Raw genomic sequence first — 24,793 nt, 5'->3', positions numbered from 1 at the left:
CAGTTTAAATATTTCCCATAAGTTAGATTTATTGATAGTAAACGATACTTTACAATGAAAAGAGTATGCAACAATGGCCATGCGTACATACAATGTTTAGCCGCTTCGAGAAAACATGAGAAAATACACAAAACATTATGAATACAAGTTCATGCAAAAGAAATACAACACATAAAAAATGAGATTCCACAGAAAAATGCAGGCCACCTATCGGCTTTTTAATATTGTGTCAACTCTTGCCAAACAGTTGGTGGGGGTGGGGGGGACTTCTGGAATCCTGTACTAGCTCAAATATGCGCCCTATTATTCGTCTGGGGGGGGGGGGGACTCACCATCTAGACCATTTGGCTTTAATTACTAATATTATAGATATGGATCCAAGTCTGTATTTAACACGAAATTTAAGCCAGGGATATGGGTGGATGGCTAAGAATTCGTTACAATGGACCAGTGATTCCCAGCGTGAGCATTAACGCCCCCTGGAGACGATAGAATGTTCCAGGGGGTGATAGAAGCTCCGGGTATAACATAGGATCCTATGGGTTAGATTGCGTTGAGGGGCGATGGGAGAAAAAAATTTCGGAAGAAGGGGGCGATGGGATAAAAAAAGGGTTGGGAAACTATGCAATTGACAATAGTTTCCCAAACTTTTCATTCCATCGCCTCCTTCTTCAAAAATTTTTTCTCTCATCGCCTCCTTCTTCAAAAATTTTTTCTCTCATCGCCTCCCAACTCAAATGAATCCAATAGGATCCTCTATTAAATCCGTAACTTCCATTCCCCCCCCCCCCGCACCATTCTATTGGTCACCAGGGGACGATATTGTCCACTTTGGGAAACACTGCAATAGACGCAACGGAAAGTAACTATGGCATTACCTCCTATATGCATCGATGTATATAAGAGGTAGTGATAATGGTCAATCGGTGGTGGGTTATCGGGACGCGTTATTCCATCCTATACATGAGATTTTAACATGGAGTAACGCTCATTGGCCGAGATCACTATTACGTCACTAAAAGGGGAGGCGGGGCTAAAAAGCCAAGGGCTTAAAATGTTTTAGTATATAATATGTTACAAAAAATGTAATAAACGGTTATAATGCACAACAACTAATCGATTTATTTGCAGATCGTGTCCGTAAATTTGATTTTTTTTTTTTTTTGCTGCGATTATGCATAATACCCTAGCATCGTTGGTAAATTTGATAAATACTAAAAAAATTACATAATTTTTATCGGAGATGCACGCAATGCCCAAAGCGTACCCGGTTAAGTGGATACTTGAAATTTATCGAATGCGGTGAATGTAGAAAGATTTATAATGTTCACCAAGCGGTGCTTGGGTATTATGTATAATCGCCGATAAAAGTGATAAATTTAGTGAAATTTATAAAAGTTAACAAAAGGCCTGTTATTTTGCGTAATAACCGGATTAATCCACATTTAAAACTTAACATATTATGTGGTGAACGTAATAAATCCAGTGATTATGCATAATCACCGGTTTTATATTCGCTTATCAACAGCAAAGAAGAGTTTTTCTGGACAACTTTTCAATCTATATTTGAATGTGACAGTCGGAACCCATATTTCAAGAACTTGCACGCTATAACTATAATAGTGTAAGCAGGTTTTGGTTGATCGCCCATCCAGATGGCGTTATAGTCATAGACAAAAACCACAACTTGGCCAACAGCAGCTATAGCAGACGTCGTCTACTATAGCAGGTGTTGGCTTGCCTCGCTTTTTAGTGACGTAATTATGATCTTAGCCTCCATGTTAAAATCGTATGTACACGATGGAATAATGCTACTGGAACCCATCAACGACCATGACCTCTACCTATTGGCATCTTTAACCAGTCACCTGGCCAATTAATTTCTTCAACCCCCCCCCCCTTTTTTTTAAAGTTTAAAGCTAATGAAATATATTTTTCTGATTAATGTTTTTTTATGAATACATTGAAATTGACTCTCCACACACATCATGTTAAAAATTACGTTTTTAAATCAAAAAATATATGGCATGGCCAGATGACTGGTTAATCGAAGCGTTATCACTTCTTGCGGGTACGAAAACTCGCCAAGACTTGATGGAGGAAGCTAAGGTTATGTCTACGCGTAATTACAAGAACAGCCAAATATTAACGCTTTAAGAGCGTTGTTAGTTGGTTACGCTAATAATAATGCATTCATAATAAAAAGAAATACATATTATTGTAAAATGTTTACATGAAGAATAAATAGCCAAGAGTCGTTCAGCTTAACGTTTATTCCATTTGCTGTCGACGCCAATACGTGACTCAGACACTATGTCATAAGGTTTATAAGGTCTATTTAGGGCACTATCTCTATAAGGTCTACTTTGGGGCAGAAGAGGCCGATGCCTGGGCGATGAGCAGCTCCTTGAGCAGTTTCGGGCTCTTCAGCAGGATGTCGAACTGCTTGTGCTCGAAGGCCGAAAGGTGCCACTCCACGAAGTCGAAGGCCTTCCTCTTGACCGTCGACGCCGAGTAGATGTCGGAGAACAGCAGGATGTCGAAGGCGTTCTCCATCGCGATGTTCTTCGACAGGAACCTCTCGCACTCCTCCTTGAGGTCCGGCACGTCGTACATGTCGGCGGCCCTCAGCAGCTGCAGGGCCCGCTCAACCGACAGCTTCGGCAGGTAGGCCGTGTACAGGTAAGACACCATGTCCTGGACGGTGGACGCCGCGAAGCCCGTTATCTTGACCCTGTTCTCCTTGCTCTCGTTCAGCTCGGACCTGAACATCGCCGCGAAGAACGACGAGCGGCACGAGATGATGTTCCTGTGGCACGGGATCGACACGCCGTCGACGTCGATCACGAAGTCGCTGTTGTCGCCGCTGTCCAGGAGGGACCTGAAGTCCCTGGAGCACTTACTCTCGTACTTGCCGGTCGTGGTGAGCACGCAGTCGCTGCAGGAGCGGCCGATGAACCCGAACAGCGCCCTCTTGACAGGGACGGCCTTGACCGTGACGCCGATGTTGATGGTGTTCTGGGCGCCGAAGTCGAACAAGAAATCAGGCGAGGAGTCGCGCTGGTGAGAGAACATCGAGGCGCTGGTCTTGGTGATCCTCTTGTCCGTGGACAGCTCGTCGGCCGTCACGGCCACGAACACCATAAGCTCGTCGACGAACTGCGACTGGAGGTAGAGTGACGCCTCGCAGCTCAGGGTCTTGCCCTCTATGAGTTTCGCTTTAAGGTACCACAGTTTGCCGTTGGATCCTTTGAACGGCTTGCTCTTGATGAACTGGACCTTCACGAAGTCGTGAGACCGATTGTCCCAGCGCTTGGAGTTTCGCAGGATGACGACGTGTCCGCTCGGTGACATTCCCTTCAGCGACAACTCCATGTTATAGTTGTCTATCACCAGGTCGCTTTCGGAAAACGAACTTTCCATATTTTCACGGATTTCTGCGCGTACGGAAGCTCAGCTACCACCAGTTCGATCTTTGGAAAATGTTCTGACATGTCCACTAACAACAGATGCTGAAAGATTATTGAGAAGTCACCATGGAGACAAACGGTACGCATGGACGACTCTGACTGGTCCGTTCGGTCGGCTAGGTGATAGACATTGTGGCAAATAGAGTACGTGATCGATCATACTCAGAATAATAAATGTTTTAAATAGGGTGGCCAGCTGTCCCGATTCGAAATACCCGGAATATTTTGAGTTGAAATACATATATAATATAATATTTGTACTCTTAACCTCTTGGCCAGCTACTTTTCAAACCATGGGTGAAGTGTAATGATTGAATATTTCTACAACGGTACGAATATTCAATCATTACACTTCACTGATAGTTAGAAAAATAGATGGCAGCATTAAAAGATTCACGCAATTCACCCGCCCCCAGTGCAACCAACCTATAATAGGGAGGAGATAAGAACCTCAGTGATAAGAGGGGGGAGGGGGAACTCCAGTGCAATTGACCCTCTTATTTTGTGAGCAGATCACCTGACCCTCGTCCAGTCCCGTAGCCAGATATTTCGTTCGGAGGTGGGGACCACTTTCATTTCGGGGGCGGGGGAACCAAAGTGATAGAACAATAGATTTGGTCCTCTTTTTGTTCATTTTCTCACCTTTCGGGGGGAACCAGACCCCTTTCCCCCTTCCCGCTACGGTCTTGCCCTCGTCCATTTCATGGTTAGTTGAACGACGTTTGGTCGATTGTCGAATTAGCCAGTAAAACCCTGAAGTAGCCTAATTATAGCTTCTTGTATAAGTCAGATTCGTGAACTGGCAAGACTTCGGACACTTCCCATGAAAAAGTACACATTGTACATACATTTCACACACAATTTGCTCTTTATTCCGTAGTACCAGAAGTTGCCAAAACGAAGAGCTGGTTGTGCTGCGAAGAGAACGGGTTCATCTTCTTGTGGCACCACGCCGAGGGATCGGCACCGTCCTGGGAAGTTCCACGAATCGACGAAATCGCTCGAAAAGATTGGGTTTACAAGGGCCGGACTGAACACGTTGTACGATGCCACATACAAGTAAGTGGATATGCAAAAAATTCACCGACGCAACCAAAATTCACCATTGGGAAAATTCACTAACAAATAATTCACCGACGGAAAAATTACCGCTGGGGAAAATTCACCAACAACAGTTCGTCAAAGTGGGTGAGTGACAGAATGATTGAGCAAGTGAACGAATATGGGACCGAGTGATTAGTCAAATGAGCTGGTGAAGAAACTAGCGAAAACAGAAGAGAGTGACCGAGTGAGTGAGCGATTGAGAGCTTATAACTTCTTGAGTGAGTGATCGTAGAAATAACCGAGTAAATGATTAAGTGAGTAAACCGTTTAAGTGATCAAGTGAGTGAGTGTATTAGTGATCGAGTCAATAGGTTAATTACCAATTGAATGAGCGACTGAGTGGCCTAGTGAGTGACAGTATGAATTGCAGAGTGAGTGGGTGAGTTTCCGAGTGATTCACCCACTTGTTCAGTTGCTCATCTGTTCACTTGCTCCCTCCTTCGCTCATTTTCTCCATCACTATCTCCCTGACCCACTTGATCAATCACGCATTTTCTCACTCACCTGCTCATCCACTCACTCACTATGCCACTTCGTTGATGAATTTTCCGCACGCGAGTAACAGTCGTTTCGGGCCTTTTCAAGGCCTTCTTTCAGATTCTTCCCATGCTTTTCGCAAGAATAAATGAGCTGTCTTGATTTTAGGAGATTCCGGAGAACGGAGCGGACGTGTTCCACCTCCACGAACTCCACTCGCCGTCCATATTTTGTGGCAAGAAGTTCTTCAACCGCAGGTTCGACTGGAGGTTCATGAAACACGACTGGCGTCCGAACTGGGAGCCTTGTCTCGACGAAGGCTTCGGCCACACGGCCAAAGTCACCCTCAGCCAGCACGTGACCGTCTCCGACTTCAAGGTACCTCTCACGGGCTTCAACATCGACATCAGACAGGTAGTATCTAACCCAGTGTTTATCAATCTTCATTAGACCCCATGCCCCCGACTCTAGACCATATTTTCTTCCCATGGCCCCTCTGTCTTATCCGGACCCCTTTCAACTTATTTAATTGAATTTATTCAAAATTTAATTTATGAGATGGGAACCTGAGATCTCAGGGTACGTGAGCACCCAATCCAACAATAATTCAAGAATATACCTTTCCCCCACGCTGTTTCTTCTATTTACCGGGGTGAGCGAATTAATGAGAATAAAGAACGTACGGCGAGAGTAAAAAGGCAAAAAAACTATCACTTCCTATTGTATTTCTAGCTCTTTGAGAAGGGGGGGGGGCTGTAGGACCAGACATGACCCGGGCTCTGTCAAAGCCTCCTAGATACTACTCTCTAGGAGGATTTGGCTCTTTCCCCCTTTACGGTAAGACGACGCTAGATAGGACTGGGTGTTGAAATTCATTTCATTGGTCACTCTTTTGGTCGTTCACTGACCTGGTAATTTGATCTCTAGGTCTCTCCGGGTCCTTTTTTTGGCCTGGCCCGGCTCCTCGCTATCTGGGTCACTCGTTGATTGGTTCTATGCTCTCTTAGTCACTCTTTTGATTCCTCACATGGAAGGCTACCATTCCAATCCCACCATTCTAATAATTTTCTTGGCCCACTCATTCCTCAAATTTGCCGCCCCTCCGAACTGGCCATGCTGAGCTATATCACGCAAAGCCCTTCTCACCTGTAAATACGCATCTGGTTGTATATTTAGGCATTACTGTGGAGGGGGGTGTGGTCCCCTCTTCCGGTATAAACGGCGCTTATCATAATAATGGCACTTTATTTTTTCAGATTGGTCCGGCGATGGTTCACTTGCATTTCAGGACAGCTTTCGGTCGGGCAGTGTTCCTCCAGAATATAATCCCTGAAGGTCCCCTGAGACAGAGGATCGTCCACCTTCTTTACGGAGAGACTCGGTTCTTTCAACCAATCGCCAACATCCTTTTACGAGGGGAAGCCATAATGGTAAGTCGAGCTATATGGTTCGCCCTTATTCCCAGGGCTATATAATAGGGGCTGTTCAATCTCTTTAGCCGGTTTTCCTAGGAAAAAGTTATTTTTTTTTGCATCGCGTGAACAGAATAGGACCCTTTCGCGTCGGCAGAAACGTGTAACTTTATCTCGCTACGCGCTTGTGTTTTCGTAGCATAGCGCATCAGCTGTTCTGACGTCTGCATGCTATGGTCTGAAGGAAAAATACAAAAATGATGAGAAGATCGGCGAAATGCGCGGCGCACAATGCACTTGACTCATGGTGGTCCACACAAGGTTAGGGTTGACAGGGCTCCAGCCGTGTGGACCCGGGAAGATTTTCATCATTTTTTGTTTTTTCACGCTGTAAGTTCGCTATAAAGGGGCCCGTGGAAAGTCTGGCTAGGGGGTTCTGCTCCAGGATGTGGTGGCCATGACGGAAGCATCAGTCGGCCAATCACGCCCGACCTAAAGCGCTGGCTTGAGGCGTATTGCGCTGCATAGGAAAACAGACATACTGCTTCCATTAGTGATCAGAAGGTCATTTCATCATTTTCTGCACAAGAGGGCTAATTAGACCGGAACCTACAATTTATTGCCGATTTCGAACGGCAGGCTTGTTTTTATACTCGAGAGGCTGGTGCGCTAACCCCTTCGAAGGAGAACTCCCTGCTGTAGAATTGGCGCCATGTCTCGCTGGACGATTCACCTTACACGCGACGCAAAAAAAAAACCCTACTGCTGGGAAACCCGGCTTGCGATGTTGCGCTTGCCGCCTTGTCTCAAAGGGCGTGGTCCCGGCCCTGCTACTTTTTTCTCACAGACGACAACTGCCTATAAAACGTTATTGAAGAGGATCATTTAAAATTTTAGATTCTGATTTTACTGTTTTTAAGTGACTGATGCGGTATTAGTGCCACTTGTATGTGCTGTGATGTGGTATTTTCATAATATTTTTTTGTGATTCTTGAGTAAATCAGTGATAAACAAATATGCGAACAAATTGTGCGATTGCGTCCTGCAAGAACAACTCTCGCAAAACAAAGAAACTTCGGATTCAAGTCTTTTATTATACTTTTTTCTAAAGGTCCAGATACTTGCAAAATATGGTTGTCCTTTGTCCAAATGGCTCGATCGAGTATGTAAACTACGAGTACGCTTATATTTGCTTCCCATGTTTTTACGCTGCAGTTGTATTGGTAATAAGAACGAAACTAACACTTCTAAAACCTACACCTAATTCAAATGCAAACGAAAAAGTAATTAAAAACTGTTCAAAAGGTAACTGAAATTATCTGTCTAGAGTTGGCTTTCCATCAACCCAATAAAAGTTATAACGTACGTGATTCAACTCTGGAATAGATACAATATTCTTAGTGAAAGTTACTTCATAAGCAAATGCAAAACTCATTTTAAATGTTCAAATGGCTGAACGAAGCAAGTCAATAAATAAACTGATACTAGTGAAAATAATCAAAAAGGTAATTTTGGAAAAAATTCAGCAAAATGGGCAGTACAGGGATTATGCAAACTACCGTAATTGACAAGGTAGCAAAGAGCACACGCGGTTCTGCAGGGGAATGACGTCACGCGTGACGTAAGCGGGTACCGACTACAGTGGAGTCGTGCTCCACCACCTCATGAGACCACCCTTTATGTGCTGTAAAACCGGTTTTCTAGCTACTCTTTTCGAAAAATCAAGTGACGTCACCCGATTCCTCACGCGACCGTCTCCCGTTGGAACACTGAGTAAAATTACTGTTTTTTGATAATTTTTTTTGCATAGTTCTAATTCACAAAACTCTATCATTTTTTCTGAGTAGATGCCACAAATACCGCTAATTATCAAAATATATATTTTTTATTTTTTTGAAAGTTTTTTTATTTTTGACAGATTTTTTTTTCGACCCTTGTATGCAATGTTAAATCAATGGGAAGTATTCACGTTTGTGAAATCAAAAGGGGAAACGGAAAGGGAATTATCAGAATGGGGAAAAACATTTTCCCCATAAAAGATGGCCTTTAGATATTCAACGTTCAGTGGGAATGTATAAATTGGAATAAGTTAAGTTTTCATCTTTTTCTTATAACTCGGCCTTACATTCAGAGCCGCAACTAGGGGAGAGCAGGCGGGTTTGGTCCGGGGGAAGGGCGAATTTCACCCTTTCACCTCTCCTTCAATCAACATTACAAGCAGGGCCGTAACTAGATGCTTGGTCACCCAGAGCAGGGGGTAGCCAGAAATTTCGTTCGGGGGGGGAACCACTTTCATTTCGGGGGGGGGGGACCAAAGTCGCAGAACAATGGATTTGGCCATCTTTTTCCCTTTTTTCGGTCATTTTCTCACATTTCGGGGGGGGGGGGAACAGACCCCCAAGTCCCCCCGCCCTGGCTACGCCCTTGACCCAGAGCAAGTGCGCATTTTGGCACCCCCCTTGTAATGTTGAAGGAGAGGTTTGGGAATAAAATTTGCGCCCCTCTGGGCCAGCGCCCGGGGCACGAGACCCACCTGCTCTTCCCTAGTTGCGACCCTGATTACAAGGGGACGCCAGAATATGTACTTGCTTGGCTGACCAATCATCTGGTTGCGGTCCTGCCCACATTACTTATTGAACATAGAGAACAGGGCCTGATTTCCGCATGGGGAAATGAAGCATTTGCCCTGGGACAGGACCGCAAATAGATGCTTGGTCAGTCGGAGCAAGCAAGTATTTTGGCGCCCCCTTGTAATGTCGAAATAAAGGTTAGAGGATAAATTTCAGCCCCGGATTCGGAGCACCAGACCCGCCCGTTCCCCTCTGGGTTACGGCCCTGCCCGGGAGCGCCAATATTTAAACAACATGCGTTCAATGATTAACAAAACATCTTTGATCCAGGTCACGGATTTCAGACTCTTCGGTTTGCGGATGAAAACAGGGATAAACTTAATTTCAAAATGTTTAAGTGATGCTTGAATAATTTCTGCATAGTTACTACTGCACCACAGGCATTAGTGCGTTATGTTAATATAATTCGATTCCGTATACGTGTTACCCAGGCGTGTACTTTTTTAGTCTGCGGCCCACAAAGTGATACAATTATCGTGTTGTAAGCACTCGGTACTTACTTAACAACACTTTCATGGAGCCGGATGATATCTCTTGTCCCACTGTCCCTGGACTGGAGGGGCAGTGGTACGTTGCATTATATATTTATTAATCATTGGGGGCTCAGCCCCTTCGCACAATTTAGTAGGGAGGGGCTCAAACATCTTCAACCCCAGGTTGAAGTGCCTTTGGCCAGGGGACAGGGCCGGATTTAGTCATTCAGCGGCACGGTGCAAGAAAAGTTTTGTGGTCCTGGTGATAGGGGTTAGGCTCTGAAGTTAACTAATTTTTGCTCTATAAATCCACCGAAATTTCTTTTAGGGGTGGGGGTCTTCGAATTTGGATCCGTAAAAAAATTTTCCGAGGAGGAGGCCCCAGTAAGTAGGGCCGTTTTAGCGCATGGGCTGTGCAGGTGGTTACAAAGCTTCACGTTCACGAGAAATATGTAAAACAATATTATGTCTACAAGGGCTGCAACTGGGGGGGGGGGTGCAGGCGGGTCTGGTGCCCCGGGCGCTGTGCTAGAGGGGGCGCAAATTTCACTCTTTAATCTCTCCTTCAACATTATGAGGGGGGCGCCAAAATGCATGTTTGCCCCGGCTGACCAAGCATCTAGTTGCGGCCCTGATGTCTAATACTCTGAAATAAGATTTTGAATCGGGATGACGGGCGCACCAAGGGCTCATCACAGTGTTAAAGCCATGGCCAATTTATGGGAAAGGCAGACCGGGCTGTGGGGGCTTTAGTTATCGGTCTTATGTTTATATATATTATATATAAAAATATAAATTTTCTTGAATTTCAACTAAAGAAGTAGATAAAAATCTTAGTCTGGGGGTCCTTTCAAAAATTAAGGCCCCCATCCAAGGATGTGGGGTGCTGCAGATTCACTACCATATGTGTGTGTCTTTTAATAAATCGACGTATTTTTCATCAATGGATTCAATAAAATTTCAAGTTTTGACTTTTCAAATTAGCGTAAAATATTATACATAATCAATGCAGTAAAACCCATTTTTACGGCCCATAATATTTTGCGGCCCGGTGCGATCGCACCCTTCGCAGCTGTCTAATTTCGCCCCTGGGGGCCGGAAGTTGTGCACGCTTGGTTTAACCAAACGTATTATAAAGCAGGGTTCTTCAACCTTTTTCTAGTCGCGAGCACTGCCTGTACTCATCATCAAAAGAAGAGCACCCTTACAGCAAGTTTGACATACGAATGCATGAAATCACGATGATTTCAATCCTTGAATGCAATGTGTACAAGGTGTTTAATTGGAATTGTTAATCATGTGCTCGTGAGCACGACATCGGACACGAGTATTGAGCGCTCTGGGTGGTTCAGGGAGTACCATGATGCTCGCGAGCAACGGGTTGAAGATGCCTGTTTTAAAGCGTATTTGTAAATATAATTTTTTTCGAAATCGTACAGCGAGCCGAATAAAATTATTGAGTGGATCAGACTGGCTTGCGGGCCGAAGTTTATGCAGCTATGCATTAAATTACAGTGAACCTCGATATAACGATACAATGTGGGACAAGAAAAAATATCGTTTCATAAGGATTATTGCTAAATCGAGAGGCAGCAGTTTAACATTAGAGTATAGACATTTCCAAACCAGACTTGAGAAAATAGTGTGGAAGAGGGATTTATCGCTGTATCTAGTATCGTTATAGCGAGGTTTCGTTATATATGGAAAAGAAAAATAACACTATTAAAGATAAATGAGATGAAATGAAAAAACTATTTTAAAGATGTGGGGAATTGAAGCGAAGGTTAAAATATTGTGTTACTCACTCATTTTTTTGAAGCTTGCCATCTACGAGTTTTCTTTTGGGCTCTTTCCGAAGCTTTCCTAAGTTTCGTCTGAAGATTTACTTGCCTTATTCTGATGAATGTTCTTACTCGTGCATAAGTGTTTATAATTTTTTCGTTCACTTCGGGATATTTTGATGATATAGTTTTGCACAGAGATTTAATTATTTTTTTCTCAGAGCAGAACGAGGTTCCGTGCAGTCCAGCAAAAATAATTTCCCAGTTTCTGATTTTTTCAAGCCAATTTTGGGATGGAATTAGGAGTCCTCCTCTCGAAAGTTTGCAAATCCATCCGGATTGGGATGAACTTTGACAAGGTGTTCTCATCAACTGCCCAGATGGAGTTCCCATTGTGGAATCGATGTCTCGGCACTTGAAAGCAATGTAGCCTGCCAGATAGTGGAGGCCTTCGGAAGAACATTCAGATGCTGATTCTGATGAAAAAGCAGACACCGTGTTATAAGTTTCCTCTAACGATATATCTGCGAGTTCTTCCTCACCTTCAACCATCCTTAGTGCTTCTGACATATCCGGCAAAAGTCCAGAAAAAAATTTTGTTGTCATTATTTGGTCGTCATCAAGCACGGGTAGTGTAGCAGATAATGCTGATGCGGAAAGTTCTGGACTGATGATTGAGAGTCTCAGGCGATGTTTAAACTCGACCGGCAGTGGGTTATCGTAAAACTGCCCAAGTCCTCTGATTCTCGAAAAGAAATTTTCCAAGGAGTCTTGGTTCAACCTTGATGTCAATATGTACTTGATACCAAGTTCCTTCATATCAGAGAACAAGCCAGTCAGGGCATTAATTGACACGATCAATCCCTTCTGAAACGGCATGAGGTTGTTTCGTTGGCCTACTCTTTTAGTTTCAGCCATATGTTTAAATTTTTTTTAAATTTCATTTTGAGACTCAATATGCATTCCATATCCACATGCTGTGGGAACGGCATTGTTCGGTATTCTGGAATTCATAATGTCGAAGCAGTCATTGACCAGAGAAAAAAAATCCCCAGCCTCTTTTTCCTCTGGAAACAGGTATTCTATGGCTTTAGCAGCTGTATTCGAGAAGAGTTCTGCCGCAAGGTGAACTCGTTGGCGGTCTCGGCCAGCAACAGTTATATGATTTAACGTCAATTTGTGACATAGCTTTAATTCGCCTGTGCTGTCTAAAGCGAGCAGGTTTTCCATCAATGCACGTTCAATTTTTTTACCACTAGAAAGTGTGAATCCACTATCTAAAAAATGGTTCCGCAGTAGCTTTAATAGGTGGGGAAAATCAGCAAAAACCCACACTCTTTTGTTTTCTTCCACAGGATGTGGGAAGCTACAATTACTTTCACTGATATTTAGTTCCTTCCATAATTTTTGATTTTTTCCCCCCATATCGGACACTACCGCTACGATTTCGTAACCTGCTTTATGTACAGCTGCTATTATAGTTTTGAGAAGCAGGGCAGTCATCTGCTGGTCAAATTCGTAGAAGACGGGCTGCTTCCATTTTGCGAACAGACCCCGCACCATCGCGACTTGAGCCTGGCTATATGGTCCAAGAATCCTATCAACGCTTCTGTCATACTGTATTCTGGAGTCGATGTTCATCTCATCAAAAGATAAAACGCAAAGGCGGTCAGTCACAGAAACGTTGGGGATACGAATTTCCATTAAACTAATGACTTCGTATAAAATTCCGGGATAACATCTGAAAGAGCGTGCGATCCATTTTCTAAGTGTGGATGGTGAAGGCAAGGGGTATTTTAACGTATTCCGAAGGTATGCGTAACACTTCTTCGATAACGTTCTAATAGCTAGAGCTTTGCTGATGTCTTGCTTAGACCAATTTGATCTTTTTTTACCTTCAACCAGATGCTTTATTTGATTTTCAGTAAAAACGCCCCCTAGAATCTGTTGCACTCTATCATTTACGTTGGAAGAAAATTGCATTTCGCATTCTTTGACTTTGCGTTCACTCGCAGTCATTCTGCGTCTCAATTCTCTATTTTTCATTTGAAGATTTAAAATTTTATCTTTCAACTTCTTGTTTTTTACACGTAGCTTATGCAACTCATCGGTATTTGCTCTTTTTATGCTATTTTGCGGATTTTTTTTTTAACGATGCATCGAGATTATCTTTAGATATCTTTTTTGGTGACAAATTAGAGAACGTTAAAAAAGCACGCTGTCTTACCTCACGCATCTCTGCTCTTGTGCTTCTTGAAAATTTAGACGATGTAGTAGGAGTTACTGCACCACTGCAAATTGATGGAGATATCACTGAAGGTAAAATCACTGTTGGAATTGCTGTTGATTTCAACTTTTTGGCATGTGGTGTTCCCAAAAGTTCTGATTTCAAGTCCCGTTCATAATCAGTAGCAGTAAAATGTTCCGAGCAAACAACAGCATTTTTCACATTAATCTCGTCAGCTCTTCGACACCTCACTACCCACTCTCTTCTTACAGTTTCATCCTTGGGAAACCTGTGAAACTTAATTTCTTTTCCACTAGTATTTGCATAAGTGTTTGTGCAAGACGCAACAGCACAACTTGGCATGGTTATTTTGCTGTAGTAAATTCACAACAGACAAATATCAATAGCGAAATAATTTCTTATGACTATCGTACACACGTTATTTCGAGAGAAATCGACTTCTCTGGACGGAAGAAAGAACCGTTTTGAATGAGAAGAGTATGCGTTTGGAAATGGCAAACTATACAAAAAATATTCGCTTATAGATTCCCAGAACGGAAAAAACATTTAACACATGTATGTTATATTGTTGCGGCGCCTAGACGGGTGGTGTTACATTTCCGAGGAGCCTAGACGAGTGGTGTTACATTTTCGGGCACCTACTCCGACGGTATAACGTGTTTCAAGTACGTAAAAGACTGAAATGTTCGAAAGAGATTATCTTTGATCACCCGAAACCATAGTGAACCATCCTGAATAACTATAGTGACAGAAGAGGGGTAGATATTTTTGGCATAAAATTATATGAGCCATATTTACAGTATAGTTGGGCTGTGATTCCTAAACCCCAGGGTGCAACTGTTATAAAGATGTGATTCTCAGATTCTCAAACGGCATGTCGCGTTTTGCCGCAAACATGGATGGAGATACGGGGGGGGGGGGGAGCAATGCATTCCCTACGTCAATGACTGAACCGACGGATCTATAATGCATGTGCATGTATATGAACTGACATCATCCTGCCCTCCCCAGCATCATCATCGTGCCACCCACCCAACCTTTGAAATCTGTCTCTGCCTATGGCTATGAAAGTAGTGAACTTCCAATTACAAAATGGTTTGCCATTAGATTGGCTATGAATACCATGAGCTATTCTAATAAATTTGTTTAGAATTCAATTTAAAAGTACGTCACGGCACTCAATATTGATCTCATGATGATACTTTCATCATTAGAGGATATAGGGCACTCGGACCCTCCCACATATACCAATAATACAATTTTTTAACTGACTAGGCGGAGATCACCCATCTCATCCCCCCCCCCCTCCAGGCCCGTCATTTGGAGGGTCCGGGGGAATCTTGCTCCCTTCCCCGGCTTTAAAAAATGCACTAGAAGCGATATATGTGTATACATATATTGAGTATAAGTTCTTTGTTCCCCCCCCCCCTCCTCCCCCCCCCAGGAAATATTGAAACGACGGGCCTCCCACCCCCATCAGAAAAAAAATGAAACCCCGACCTCAGCCCTTGAGAAAATCTTGCGTACGCCTATATGTAGTAATAAGACAATTTTCAATAAAAGTATCAGCAGAATATCAGAATATTTGCGGTACAAATAGCAATGGCATCTCAAGATGATGTGGCTCACCATTCGGGAATCACAGCCCCGTCACTGTCTTTAATATAATCCCTAACATTCTCGCGGCACTGCCGTACTCGGAGGGAAGAGCAGAGTCGTCCTAAGAGCATCTTGGACGACATTGATTTTTTTAAGACCTCCCTACCTAACTAGAAATGGTTACACAGTGCCACAACTAGATGATTGGTCAGTCGGGGCAAGCACGAATTTTAGTGTCTCCTTTTAATATTGAAGGAGAGGTTAAAGGTTGAAATTTGTACCCCTTCTGGTTCAGCGCCCAGGGCACCAGACATGACTGCTCCCCCCTCCTTGCGGCCCCGTGATTGCTTACCAATTTGCATGCTTAATCTCGAACGATATCTCATAATCATGCGTGAGACCCCCCGGGCCGTGTCCGGGTGGGCCCATGCGTTAAGACTACACTAGGAAAGAGCGCGATTACTTTTTTTAATGCAGTTAAAAAACAAACGAAAACCCTTCCTCTTGTTATTGCCCCTTACCCACGGTTCCGTGGCATCTTGTTTGGGAATCAATTTCACTACATTATAACTGTTTAAACAAGTTCAGGTGTGGGCGAGTTCAAAATAATAATTAATAATAAATAATAATTAATAATAACTAGTAATAAATAATAATTAATAATAACTAGTAATAAATAATAATTAATAATAACTAGTAATAAATAATAATTAATAATAAATAGTTATAAATAGTAATAATTAATAATAACTTATTATCAAGAAATTTTTTTAATTCAACCAAAATTATTAAACACTTTCAAATGTATCTGATATTTTTCTTTCCGTGTATGTTTTTTTCTCCGTAAAAACGCGTTCCTGATAATTTCCCTCTCATGGTTTCTAGAATTTCCCTCTCGTGGATGAGAGAAGCTGCTTCCATTGACTTAACATTGCATACATGAGTTGGGAAAAAAATTCATTAAAAATCAAATAAATTTTTTAAAAATAAAAAAAAATTATCTTGACAATGAGCGGTTTTTGTGGCATCCGCTAAAAAAAAATGATGAAGTTCTGAGCGTGAAAACTATGCAAAAAAATTCATGAAAAACCAACAATTTTACATTATGCTCCCGTTTGAGGGGGTCATGTGAGGAATCGGGTGACGTCAAAACCAGTTTCATTCTGAAGCGCGCGCTTGCTAATACTTAACCTTATATATTCTAGAAACCTTGACCCTTTATATACTCTCAAGTGATTTGACTAAAGATACTGAAACGTGTTACCTCTCTCTCTCTCTGAAGGGCTACCTAGAAGGGCTAATGCAGGGTGTCCTTTATCTCATCAACCGTTCGTCGTACATGCATGGTTCTAACAAGGCCGTAGCGATGGGGTGGTGGGGGGGGGGGGGGCATAGGGGTCTGCCCCCCCCCCCCCCGCCCGAAATGTGAGAAAATGACCGGAAAAAGGGAAGATGGCCAAATCTATTGTTCCATCACTTTGCTCCACCCCCGAACGAAATTTCTCGCTACGGGCAGGGTCTTAATTTAGAAAATGCTCAGAACGTATTCAGAGAAATCACCCTATACCAGTTTTGAGAGTGGAAAAACAGTGTGTCGTAAAATAGAAAATCTAAATTTTTATACAGGCACCCTGTCCTAAAAAAAACAATTAGAAAGTTGTTGCCTTGTGTCCCCTGAAGCCAACCAAAAAAATAAAAATAAATTCCATGTTCCTAAGCGCAATACTCGTCGAAATATTTGAATTCAAAAATCGGAGAAAAGTTGGGGAAGAACAGCGTTAATAAGGGAAAGGAGCACTATAGTTCGTTTCAGGTTAACTTTACAGTGGAAGGGAAGCTACAAGGGAACCGCATCACACGTTACTATGACAACGAAAGCCTTTCAACCAATGTATCGATGCGCGGTCGCGGTAAGGTATAGCTTATTCTCACTGAGAAAAATCTTTTCACGTATAATGGTGACCATTTTTTTTTCTAATTTAAAATTCTTAAACGAATAAAGATCGATTCAGAACACTATTTTTTCAGTATTCATTTTCAATCATTCAAAAAATTGAAATATTCTGCATAAATGATCATCGTAAGCCTCCGATATATGGGAACTATATTTTGTGGCGAAGGAATACACTCTCTACCTTTCTCTGCACTGCAAAGTTAACCTGAAACGGACTATAGGCGTTAGTTTATTCTGTTCTTCCCCGACTTTTCTCCGATTTCGAGCCCCTCCAACATTTTTGAGTCCAATCAATATTTCCATTTATTACAGTATATTTACGCCTATGCTACTAAGGAGGAGGGTTTTAAGCAAGCATCCATTTTTGGAATCTCCATTATAATGATGAGCAAGTGCTGAAAGGAAAGCAATGGTTTATTCAGAGCTCAACACATTGCTATATTCTCTACTCAGATCAGCCATGTTTTATGCTTTTGTGCGCTCACTTACTACAAATATTAAACTGCCTGGTGCTGCGACCTTTTGATCAACCCACCAAATATTTGAGCTGCTGTCAGCTCTGGCTATGTTTCATTTCAATAGTTCATAAGAATTTTCAGCATTGAATACAATACCAGTACATGCTTTTTTTTGCATGTATTATAAATCGTTATTGAGACTTTTATGATTGACAGCTGGAAAGGGACATCATGATATGGAACAACAAGAAATTCATCAGCAATCCAGTCCTTGTTAAAGAAGACAGACTCATCAACCGCTACAGAAGATGGTACTCACAGTTTTACACAGAAAACAGTCCCACGCTGAGAGATATCCAAGATCGCAGCCTTGATTGGTGATGCCTGGGGCCCACCACAGAATACAAACAAACGTCAACTGTTGAAGCATTTATATACATACATATATTTACAGTATTTGCTTCTGGAATATTGTTGAAAATCGTAAATATGATATTTTCCTTTTTAAATAAAGTTCTCTCTATAAACCAGTGGTTTTTAACAATTCTTTGTTGCACTGTACACCCGAAAATATGGCTAAAATTCTGCCACATCTGAAACTACATTATAGACAGAAACCCCAAACCAATTACCATAAGAGAAGCACATATACAAAAGTATACACATATAATTAAATTTCCCCTTGCAACTTAAACATGGGGCCAAACAGCCAGAGCTTCACGCCAACTATACACCTAAACATTTCCATTCTTATTTCTTCACTAAAGATTATGACGCTGACTTCACAATAACGTACTTCACTGATGGAACTCTTTCACAAACACCGCGATTTCACATTGAAAGCTACGTCAAATTTTTCGGTCTTTGAAGGTGTTTCCAAAAAAATTCTGCCCACCCCTTCATTGAGACGTTCCTAAAGTTTCATAATTTTTTGACAGGTAGTTTTAAGACTGCAGACAAATCGGAACATGCAAACTTTAATTATATACACCCTGTACAATGATAGATAATGTCTCAGTAATTAAAGCAAATACTCATCTCCAATATTTACATATAGATATCGACGACCCAGTTCAAAAAGGCGACAACACAAAGTTCTATGTTTTGAGATATCCGCATTAAAGATTCACTTTGTATGGAAATCACCTCAGATTTCTTTACGGTAGGAAATGTATATGCAGAGTTGGCTATTGTTGCTGTTTTGCAATACGTAGAGGCATTTTCCACCATTCTCATGGTGAATGAAATGAAATTTTCTGAGTTGTTGCCTTTTTGAACTGGGCTGTCGATATATATCACAGCACACTTTTCTAAAGCTCCCATACTAGTAACACTGGTATGTATGTAGCAATATACCAAGTCAATTTTTTGGTTACATAGTGTATTACATACTATATTTCGTGAGAAATATGTACAGAACCAGCCCACATAATGAAGTACACCACAAAATATACCATACACATAATTATCTGCTTGATATGTAACTGACCTTGGATTGTGCACTGTATGTTCGAGTGTCATTCATTGTGATTAGAGCAGGTATTGAAAGTGGATGCCGTTTTCTTGAAGGCATGTGACCACTTGATATTTCACATTTTCAGTGATGTGCTGCAGTGTTCCTTTGGTGATCGTCCTGATTACAGCAGGAGTGTTATTCTAAAAAACTTTGTAATGTGTGTGAACTTTGCTTGTGTACACTCCAGTATACACCCATCCTTTGGGATTGATACCTCTCTTGAGATGTAAAGCCGGATGTCTACAGTCTTTCAATGTTTAATGTATACACTTTTTCTTCAGAAAAAACCATCTGGGGGGGGGGGGGGGCTTATGTGTCCTTGAACTTAGCACAGTATGTGTTGCCAAATGTTTGTACTATTCACAAATTATTCGACTATTCCATTCTCAAAGCCAAGAGATTGGCCACATCTTAATGTTTAGCAGTCACATATATCAACTTTGTATATGTTACATGACTTAACTGAGTTACATGAGTAGCTAATTCATTGGGCTGTTTCTATAAGAATCACCCTGTACCATACAATGCTGAAAACATCAGTTCTAATCTGATCACTGGTTAAGCAGCATCAAGTGGAGTTGAATCACTGGTACTCATCGCCATTTCATTTACATGTATAATTGTTATAGGCAGTATCGATTTATGATATTGCTATGTAGTCACATTTATATCAATACATTTCAACACTCAGAAAGTCACCAATGAATAAATCAAATACAAGAAAATTTCAAAACTCCTAATGCATTTCAACACGCTATGCATGTCCTCTTCAGAGGATAAAAAAATGTCACGTGATTGAGAATCCAACTTGGATTGGTTAATAAATCTTAACTCTCTGTTGCTCAGCAGAAAGAAAAATATATGTCTATCCTAATGAATTCTGGTTACAGTGTTTGACTTGAACAGACATATAATTTTCTTTCCACTGAGCAACCAAGAATTGAGATTTGGTAACCAATTAAAGTGGGATACTCTGTCAGCGTGTTATTTTTATCCTCTGAAAACTGACAGAATGCACCCATAGCATGTCGACGTGCATTAGAAGTTTTGGAATTTCCTTGTATTTGTATTATTCATTGGTGATTTTCTGAGTACTATTAAGAAAAGTTTATCTACTCTTCCATACATTTCAACACTCTGAGGCATTTGCTACTTCATTGAAGATGCCACTTTTATTCAGCGTTCATATGGTTCGGCTACTCACCCTCTGCACACAGTTTTTCTAGGGTGGAAAACTGGAGTACTTGAGTAAGTTATTTCAATTTGGGATAATGGATCAAAGTCTTGTGAACTCAACAAGGACTTTGCATGTGAGGAAAAATTGCTTATCCACACTATTGGTCTGCAAATCAGTCACGACTTTCATTAATGAATGAGGATATTTGCACAAGCTGACAAGCTCTCCTGTCTGGTCAATTTTTGTGTATTTTTCTGTGTTAAGTGCAGTAAAGTGAAGTAGTACCCAGTGGTGGTCGACTGAAGTTGGTTTTCTGTGGTTCCTGCTTCAAGGCGCAAATGCAAGAGAGAGTCTATCTTCCCGTTGAAAAGTCTCATCACAGAGAGCAACAGGCCTACAACAATACAATTATTCAACCATTACACTTCATCCATAGTTAGAAAAAATTGGTGGCAGCATTACACAGAAACAAACTTCACGTCAGGTTCACAGCACACACACACACACACTCCAGCATGTACCAGTTCATTAGAAGTTCTTCAGAGGAATATGGATGAGGTGCATGTATGGTTTAGTAGTGGTAGTAAAGTGAAGTTGAGTGTCATAAAGTTTACTGGTAATGTGCTGCTCTATCTTTCACGACGAGTGTAGAAATCAAAGTGCTCGTTCGAATTTTTTCAGTCTTTAATGTAATGGACTTACTTAACACCAAGGGTGAAGATATTTGGGAGGGGATCCCCCCCCCCCCCCACCAACGTCAAAGATGAAGTCGACTGATATAATGTATATGTGAATATATGAATTGACATCGTCATTATCATGCCGCCCCCCTCCAGCAATAATGATGTGCCCCCCCCCAGACTTCCAAGTCTATCTCCGCCTATGCTTAACACTTATTTGACTGCAACTTCATCTGTTGTGTAAAGTATCAAACACAAAATTAACTGATACCAACAAGTTGAGAAACAGGCATGCTTGACCTTTCACCTAAACTTTTGTCTTTCAGTTATCAAACGGAATTGTTCTTTAACCTTAAAATGCCAGTCTACCTGAATTATCTGCAAACACAAGTTCTAGCACTACGCAATCAAAATGACATACTCTACAGAAGAAACAAAAACCTGTACTATATATTTTCCTAATGAGTGGTCATAATTTCATTAAAAATGCATTATCAACTCCACAGTGGTGTCACCATGTATTGTATACATAACTTTTGAAATCCTTGTCTACATCGAAGATACTAAAGAAAAGGTATTCAACATATGATTTTATTCATATTGAAAATATGCATTGTGTACTTAAAAAATTGTATTAAATCACAGCTATGATAACACAGGGATGTTCATATGATGTGCTGCACTAAGAAAAATATTTTTATGTTCTCATGTTCAAAATATCGTCATGTTTCAAAATACATTTACAAATACAATACATTGATTCAAAAAAAAAACAATTCTGTTAAACAAGTAAGACTATACGGATGAACATATTTTTTGTGTGTGCGTGAGCATTGAATTATAAAACAACTATTTACATGTAACATGTTCAATTACTAATATAATCGAACAAACTATGATTACATATGATTTCTTTTCTTATCGCAGTAAATGCATATGATGCCATGTACCTCCTTCTATAGCCTTATTTCCTTATTTTGTATTTGTTTGTGCAGAGCCTCGTTTAGCCTCACATAAGTCTTTGCTTTCACATCTAGAAAGAATAACCGATCCTCGACAACATCTAGATTGTAGCCTTCTTTTTGCAGTTCAACTTTTCTAAGCTTGTATGTTCCTGAAATTCAGCAATCAATATAGTCATTATTATCATGGAATACATCATATTCATGTTATAAAATTATATAATGTTTAATTATGTAATTATGGACACACAGTTTTTTACTTTAGACTCTTGGATGAGACTATAGAGCAGGGGTAGCAACCTTTTTTAAAGCTGTGCTGCAATCTAGATTATTTTTAATGCTCGTGCCACTCTATAAATTTTTTACCATGTGTCCTGTTTTTTACAGGACACAAGAAATCTCTTCATTCCTGCAAAATATTGTTCGGTCATCCTCTTATTTTCGTAAAAATGTTGTGTTTGTCACTCTTTTCATTTCTAAATTATTTTTATTTTTTGAGTCTTAAATTTGATTATAGCAATGCAGAGTTTGTACATACATATCCATATACCAGAAGAAGTTCATCTTACCTACACCATGCTGGGCATAGACACTGGAACCTGAGGACTGGAAGTGCTTGCCCTCCCTCCCTCCCTCCCTCCCAAAAAACTTTGTAAGAGAGCTTAGTGCTTGCCTGCCCCCAAGAATTCATGGTTGTACAATGCCCTTAGGTGAACGATCCTGAATCTCATTCGGGATGTTCAGCAACTATGGCGAAACATGAAAAACCAAATAGAAACACATCGAATAGAAAGTAATCAAAAAGTTATTATTTTTGATGTATGACAGGCACACAAGAGTGCCTGTGCCTGCCATACTAAACATAGGTTTGGTAACCTACAAGACCATCATATTCATAAGGAAAAAGATTATTTGAAAGTTGAAGAAAATTTCTTTGATTGAAAAATGGCATCAAATTATGTTTGTGTGCCACTTTTAATACCATGGCATGCCGCGGATTGACCACCCCTGATATAGAACATACGTTGTCCAAACTTGAGAAGATACGAGGGAGTCACTGGAAATAAATTTTTTCTAAAATAAAGCCAGCTATAAGCTCTTTAGGTACTATCATAATAGAAATAGGACATGGGGGAAAAAAAGTGCAAATTTTGAGAGTTTAGGTGAGGCATCTGCAATTTTGGGGGGGGGGGGGGTGGGCTACTGCTACTTACCCATACATGTGCGCGCGAGCAACCCCCCCGTACACATTCCCCTACAGAATTTCTAACGAATTGTACATGCTGAAATGTGTGTGTACATGTTGTAAGCCTAACATGGTTTGTTCTGTGTAATGCTTGTTGTGTATAGTAATGCCATCTGCCATAAATTTTTCTAAATATGAGTGAAGTGAAAGGATTTTGTTGTAGGCCTGTTGCTCTCAGTGGTGAGACTATTTAACTGAGAGATTGGCTCACATTCGCGCCTCGAAGTTGGGAACCACAGAAAACTAACTTTACTCGACCACCACTGTAGCAACAGTGGGGTGTGAACCAGGGTCCTCACGATGCGAGTCCATCAGTTTTGGGGGGCTGAAAGAAGCCACCATGGTAACAAAATTTTAAAAGCCAATGATATAAAATATGATTCAATAGAACAGCACAGTAGCATCACAGCGGGGTGTGCTCGAGTGCTTCATACACAAAGCTCAAGACGAGCGAGCACGTACAGATTCGAAACACCCCTGGAACAGCGTTTCTCAATCACATGGCCTACAAAGATGTACTTGAAATTGTAGTTGAATGAAAGTTTTTCTCATTGTAAGCAACTAATACAGAGTGAACGAGAAGTCCTGGACACATTTTAAAACTTAATAACAAATCAATTTTTATGTCAATTGACATAAAAAGGTGCAGTTTGCACTAAAATACTTATCATGGTCTAGAGTTTTTTTCGATAAATTAAAAAAATTCAAGTTTCACTTACAGGTGGCACATTAAAACAAAAAAACGCTACATAATACATAAAATGCAACAAAAATAACACATATAAAAAGAGCATGCAAATTATAAGCATACTGAAATGTGGTAGTTTTACGTAATGCACTCATAAGCATTAATCATTCACTGTTTGTGTTGCATTTCATATGTTGTATTGAATTTTTTTTGTTCCACGGTGCCACCTGAGTGAAATTGAATCTTTTTTTAATTTATCGAAAAAAAATTTTAGGTCCTAAGTATTTTAGAATAAACCGCACTTTCTTATGTCAATTGGTTGATTTGTAATTAATTTTTAAAATGTATCCAGGACTTCTCGCCCAACCTCTATTAATTTTACCATAAGGCTCAAACAAAATATCAGACCTGCATACCGTATATTTATGGTCCATAAGATTTTTAGACATGTTACTGGTCCTTGGGTTTAGAAAAGGCTAAGGAAAAACTGCTGCACAATTCATAAAGATGATAACAGTTTTGTTTCAAAAGTTAGGAATAGCCAACAAGAAGACTTGAAAAATAGTCACCATAACACCTACAGTCAGGCTTAGAAACCTAAAACACCAGTAAAGTCTTTTGGGTTTACTAGGCCACATTGGCAGGAAAAAAAAAAGTTTTGATTATAACTGTGATTATGTAAGTTTGAAATTGCTCACTGGGCCCAATAATGATCTATTCTAAGCTGCATATGCCATCAGCAAATTGGACACCCTCGACTTATTAGTGTTGCTCAAACCTTTACCACATGCAGCTCCCTTGGCTTTGTTATCCATGGCTCCTCAGAATGGTGTAGAAAAGAATCACTTCAAAAAAGAACTGAATGAGAGCACATCAATACACCATCTTGTCACGATACCTTTTAGGAGCCACAACACA

At 40.9% G+C, this 24,793-nt stretch overlaps 3 protein-coding genes across 6 annotated transcripts in view; 1 reads left to right on the top strand and 2 right to left on the bottom strand.

Annotated features, from left to right (window-relative positions):
• Positions 1–18,130, top strand: part of nvd (cholesterol 7-desaturase nvd) — a 47,353-nt gene extending 29,223 nt beyond the window's left edge. The window contains exons 6-9 of one of the 2 annotated variants that reach the window (XM_089249711.1): positions 4,351–4,529; positions 5,220–5,465; positions 6,308–6,481; positions 17,823–18,130. In XM_089249711.1, coding sequence (XP_089105837.1) covers positions 4,351–4,529; positions 5,220–5,465; positions 6,308–6,481; positions 17,823–17,987 — 764 coding nt within the window. In that variant the 3' untranslated portion in view covers positions 17,988–18,130. The remainder of the gene's footprint in view (positions 1–4,350; positions 4,530–5,219; positions 5,466–6,307; positions 6,482–17,822) is intronic. The other variant, XM_089249712.1, reaches the window with a different exon arrangement.
• On the bottom strand, positions 1,172–3,488 carry LOC149069549 (uncharacterized). Its single transcript, XM_089249713.1, has one exon. The coding sequence runs from the start codon at positions 3,421–3,423 to the stop codon at positions 2,362–2,364; it is 1,062 nt and encodes a 353-aa protein (XP_089105839.1). The 5' UTR covers positions 3,424–3,488; the 3' UTR covers positions 1,172–2,361.
• Positions 18,131–21,549: 3,419 nt separating the features above from the next.
• The window catches only part of LOC149069547 (long-chain fatty acid transport protein 1-like), a 40,885-nt gene continuing 37,641 nt past the window's right edge, over positions 21,550–24,793 (bottom strand). For all 3 annotated transcript variants that reach the window (XM_089250055.1, XM_089250056.1, XM_089250057.1), the window contains one exon: positions 21,550–22,093. In XM_089250055.1, the coding sequence (XP_089106181.1) occupies positions 21,936–22,093 (158 nt within the window). In that variant the 3' untranslated portion in view covers positions 21,550–21,935. The remainder of the gene's footprint in view (positions 22,094–24,793) is intronic.

The sequence above is a fragment of the Pholcus phalangioides genome, unplaced genomic scaffold, assembly GCF_987345545.1.
Source record: "Pholcus phalangioides strain wild (caught in Gottingen) unplaced genomic scaffold, Ppha-v1.0 ptg000022l_1, whole genome shotgun sequence".
In the NCBI taxonomy this organism is placed as follows: domain Eukaryota; kingdom Metazoa; phylum Arthropoda; class Arachnida; order Araneae; family Pholcidae; genus Pholcus; species Pholcus phalangioides.
The sequence above is the reverse complement of the archived record's forward strand: the minus strand, read 5'-3'. Positions and strand labels throughout refer to the sequence as shown.

Coding starts and splice junctions, on each gene's coding strand:
- LOC149069549 (XM_089249713.1), bottom strand. CDS start 3,423: ATGGAAAGTTCGTTTTCCGAAAGCGACCTGGTGATAGACAACTATAAC.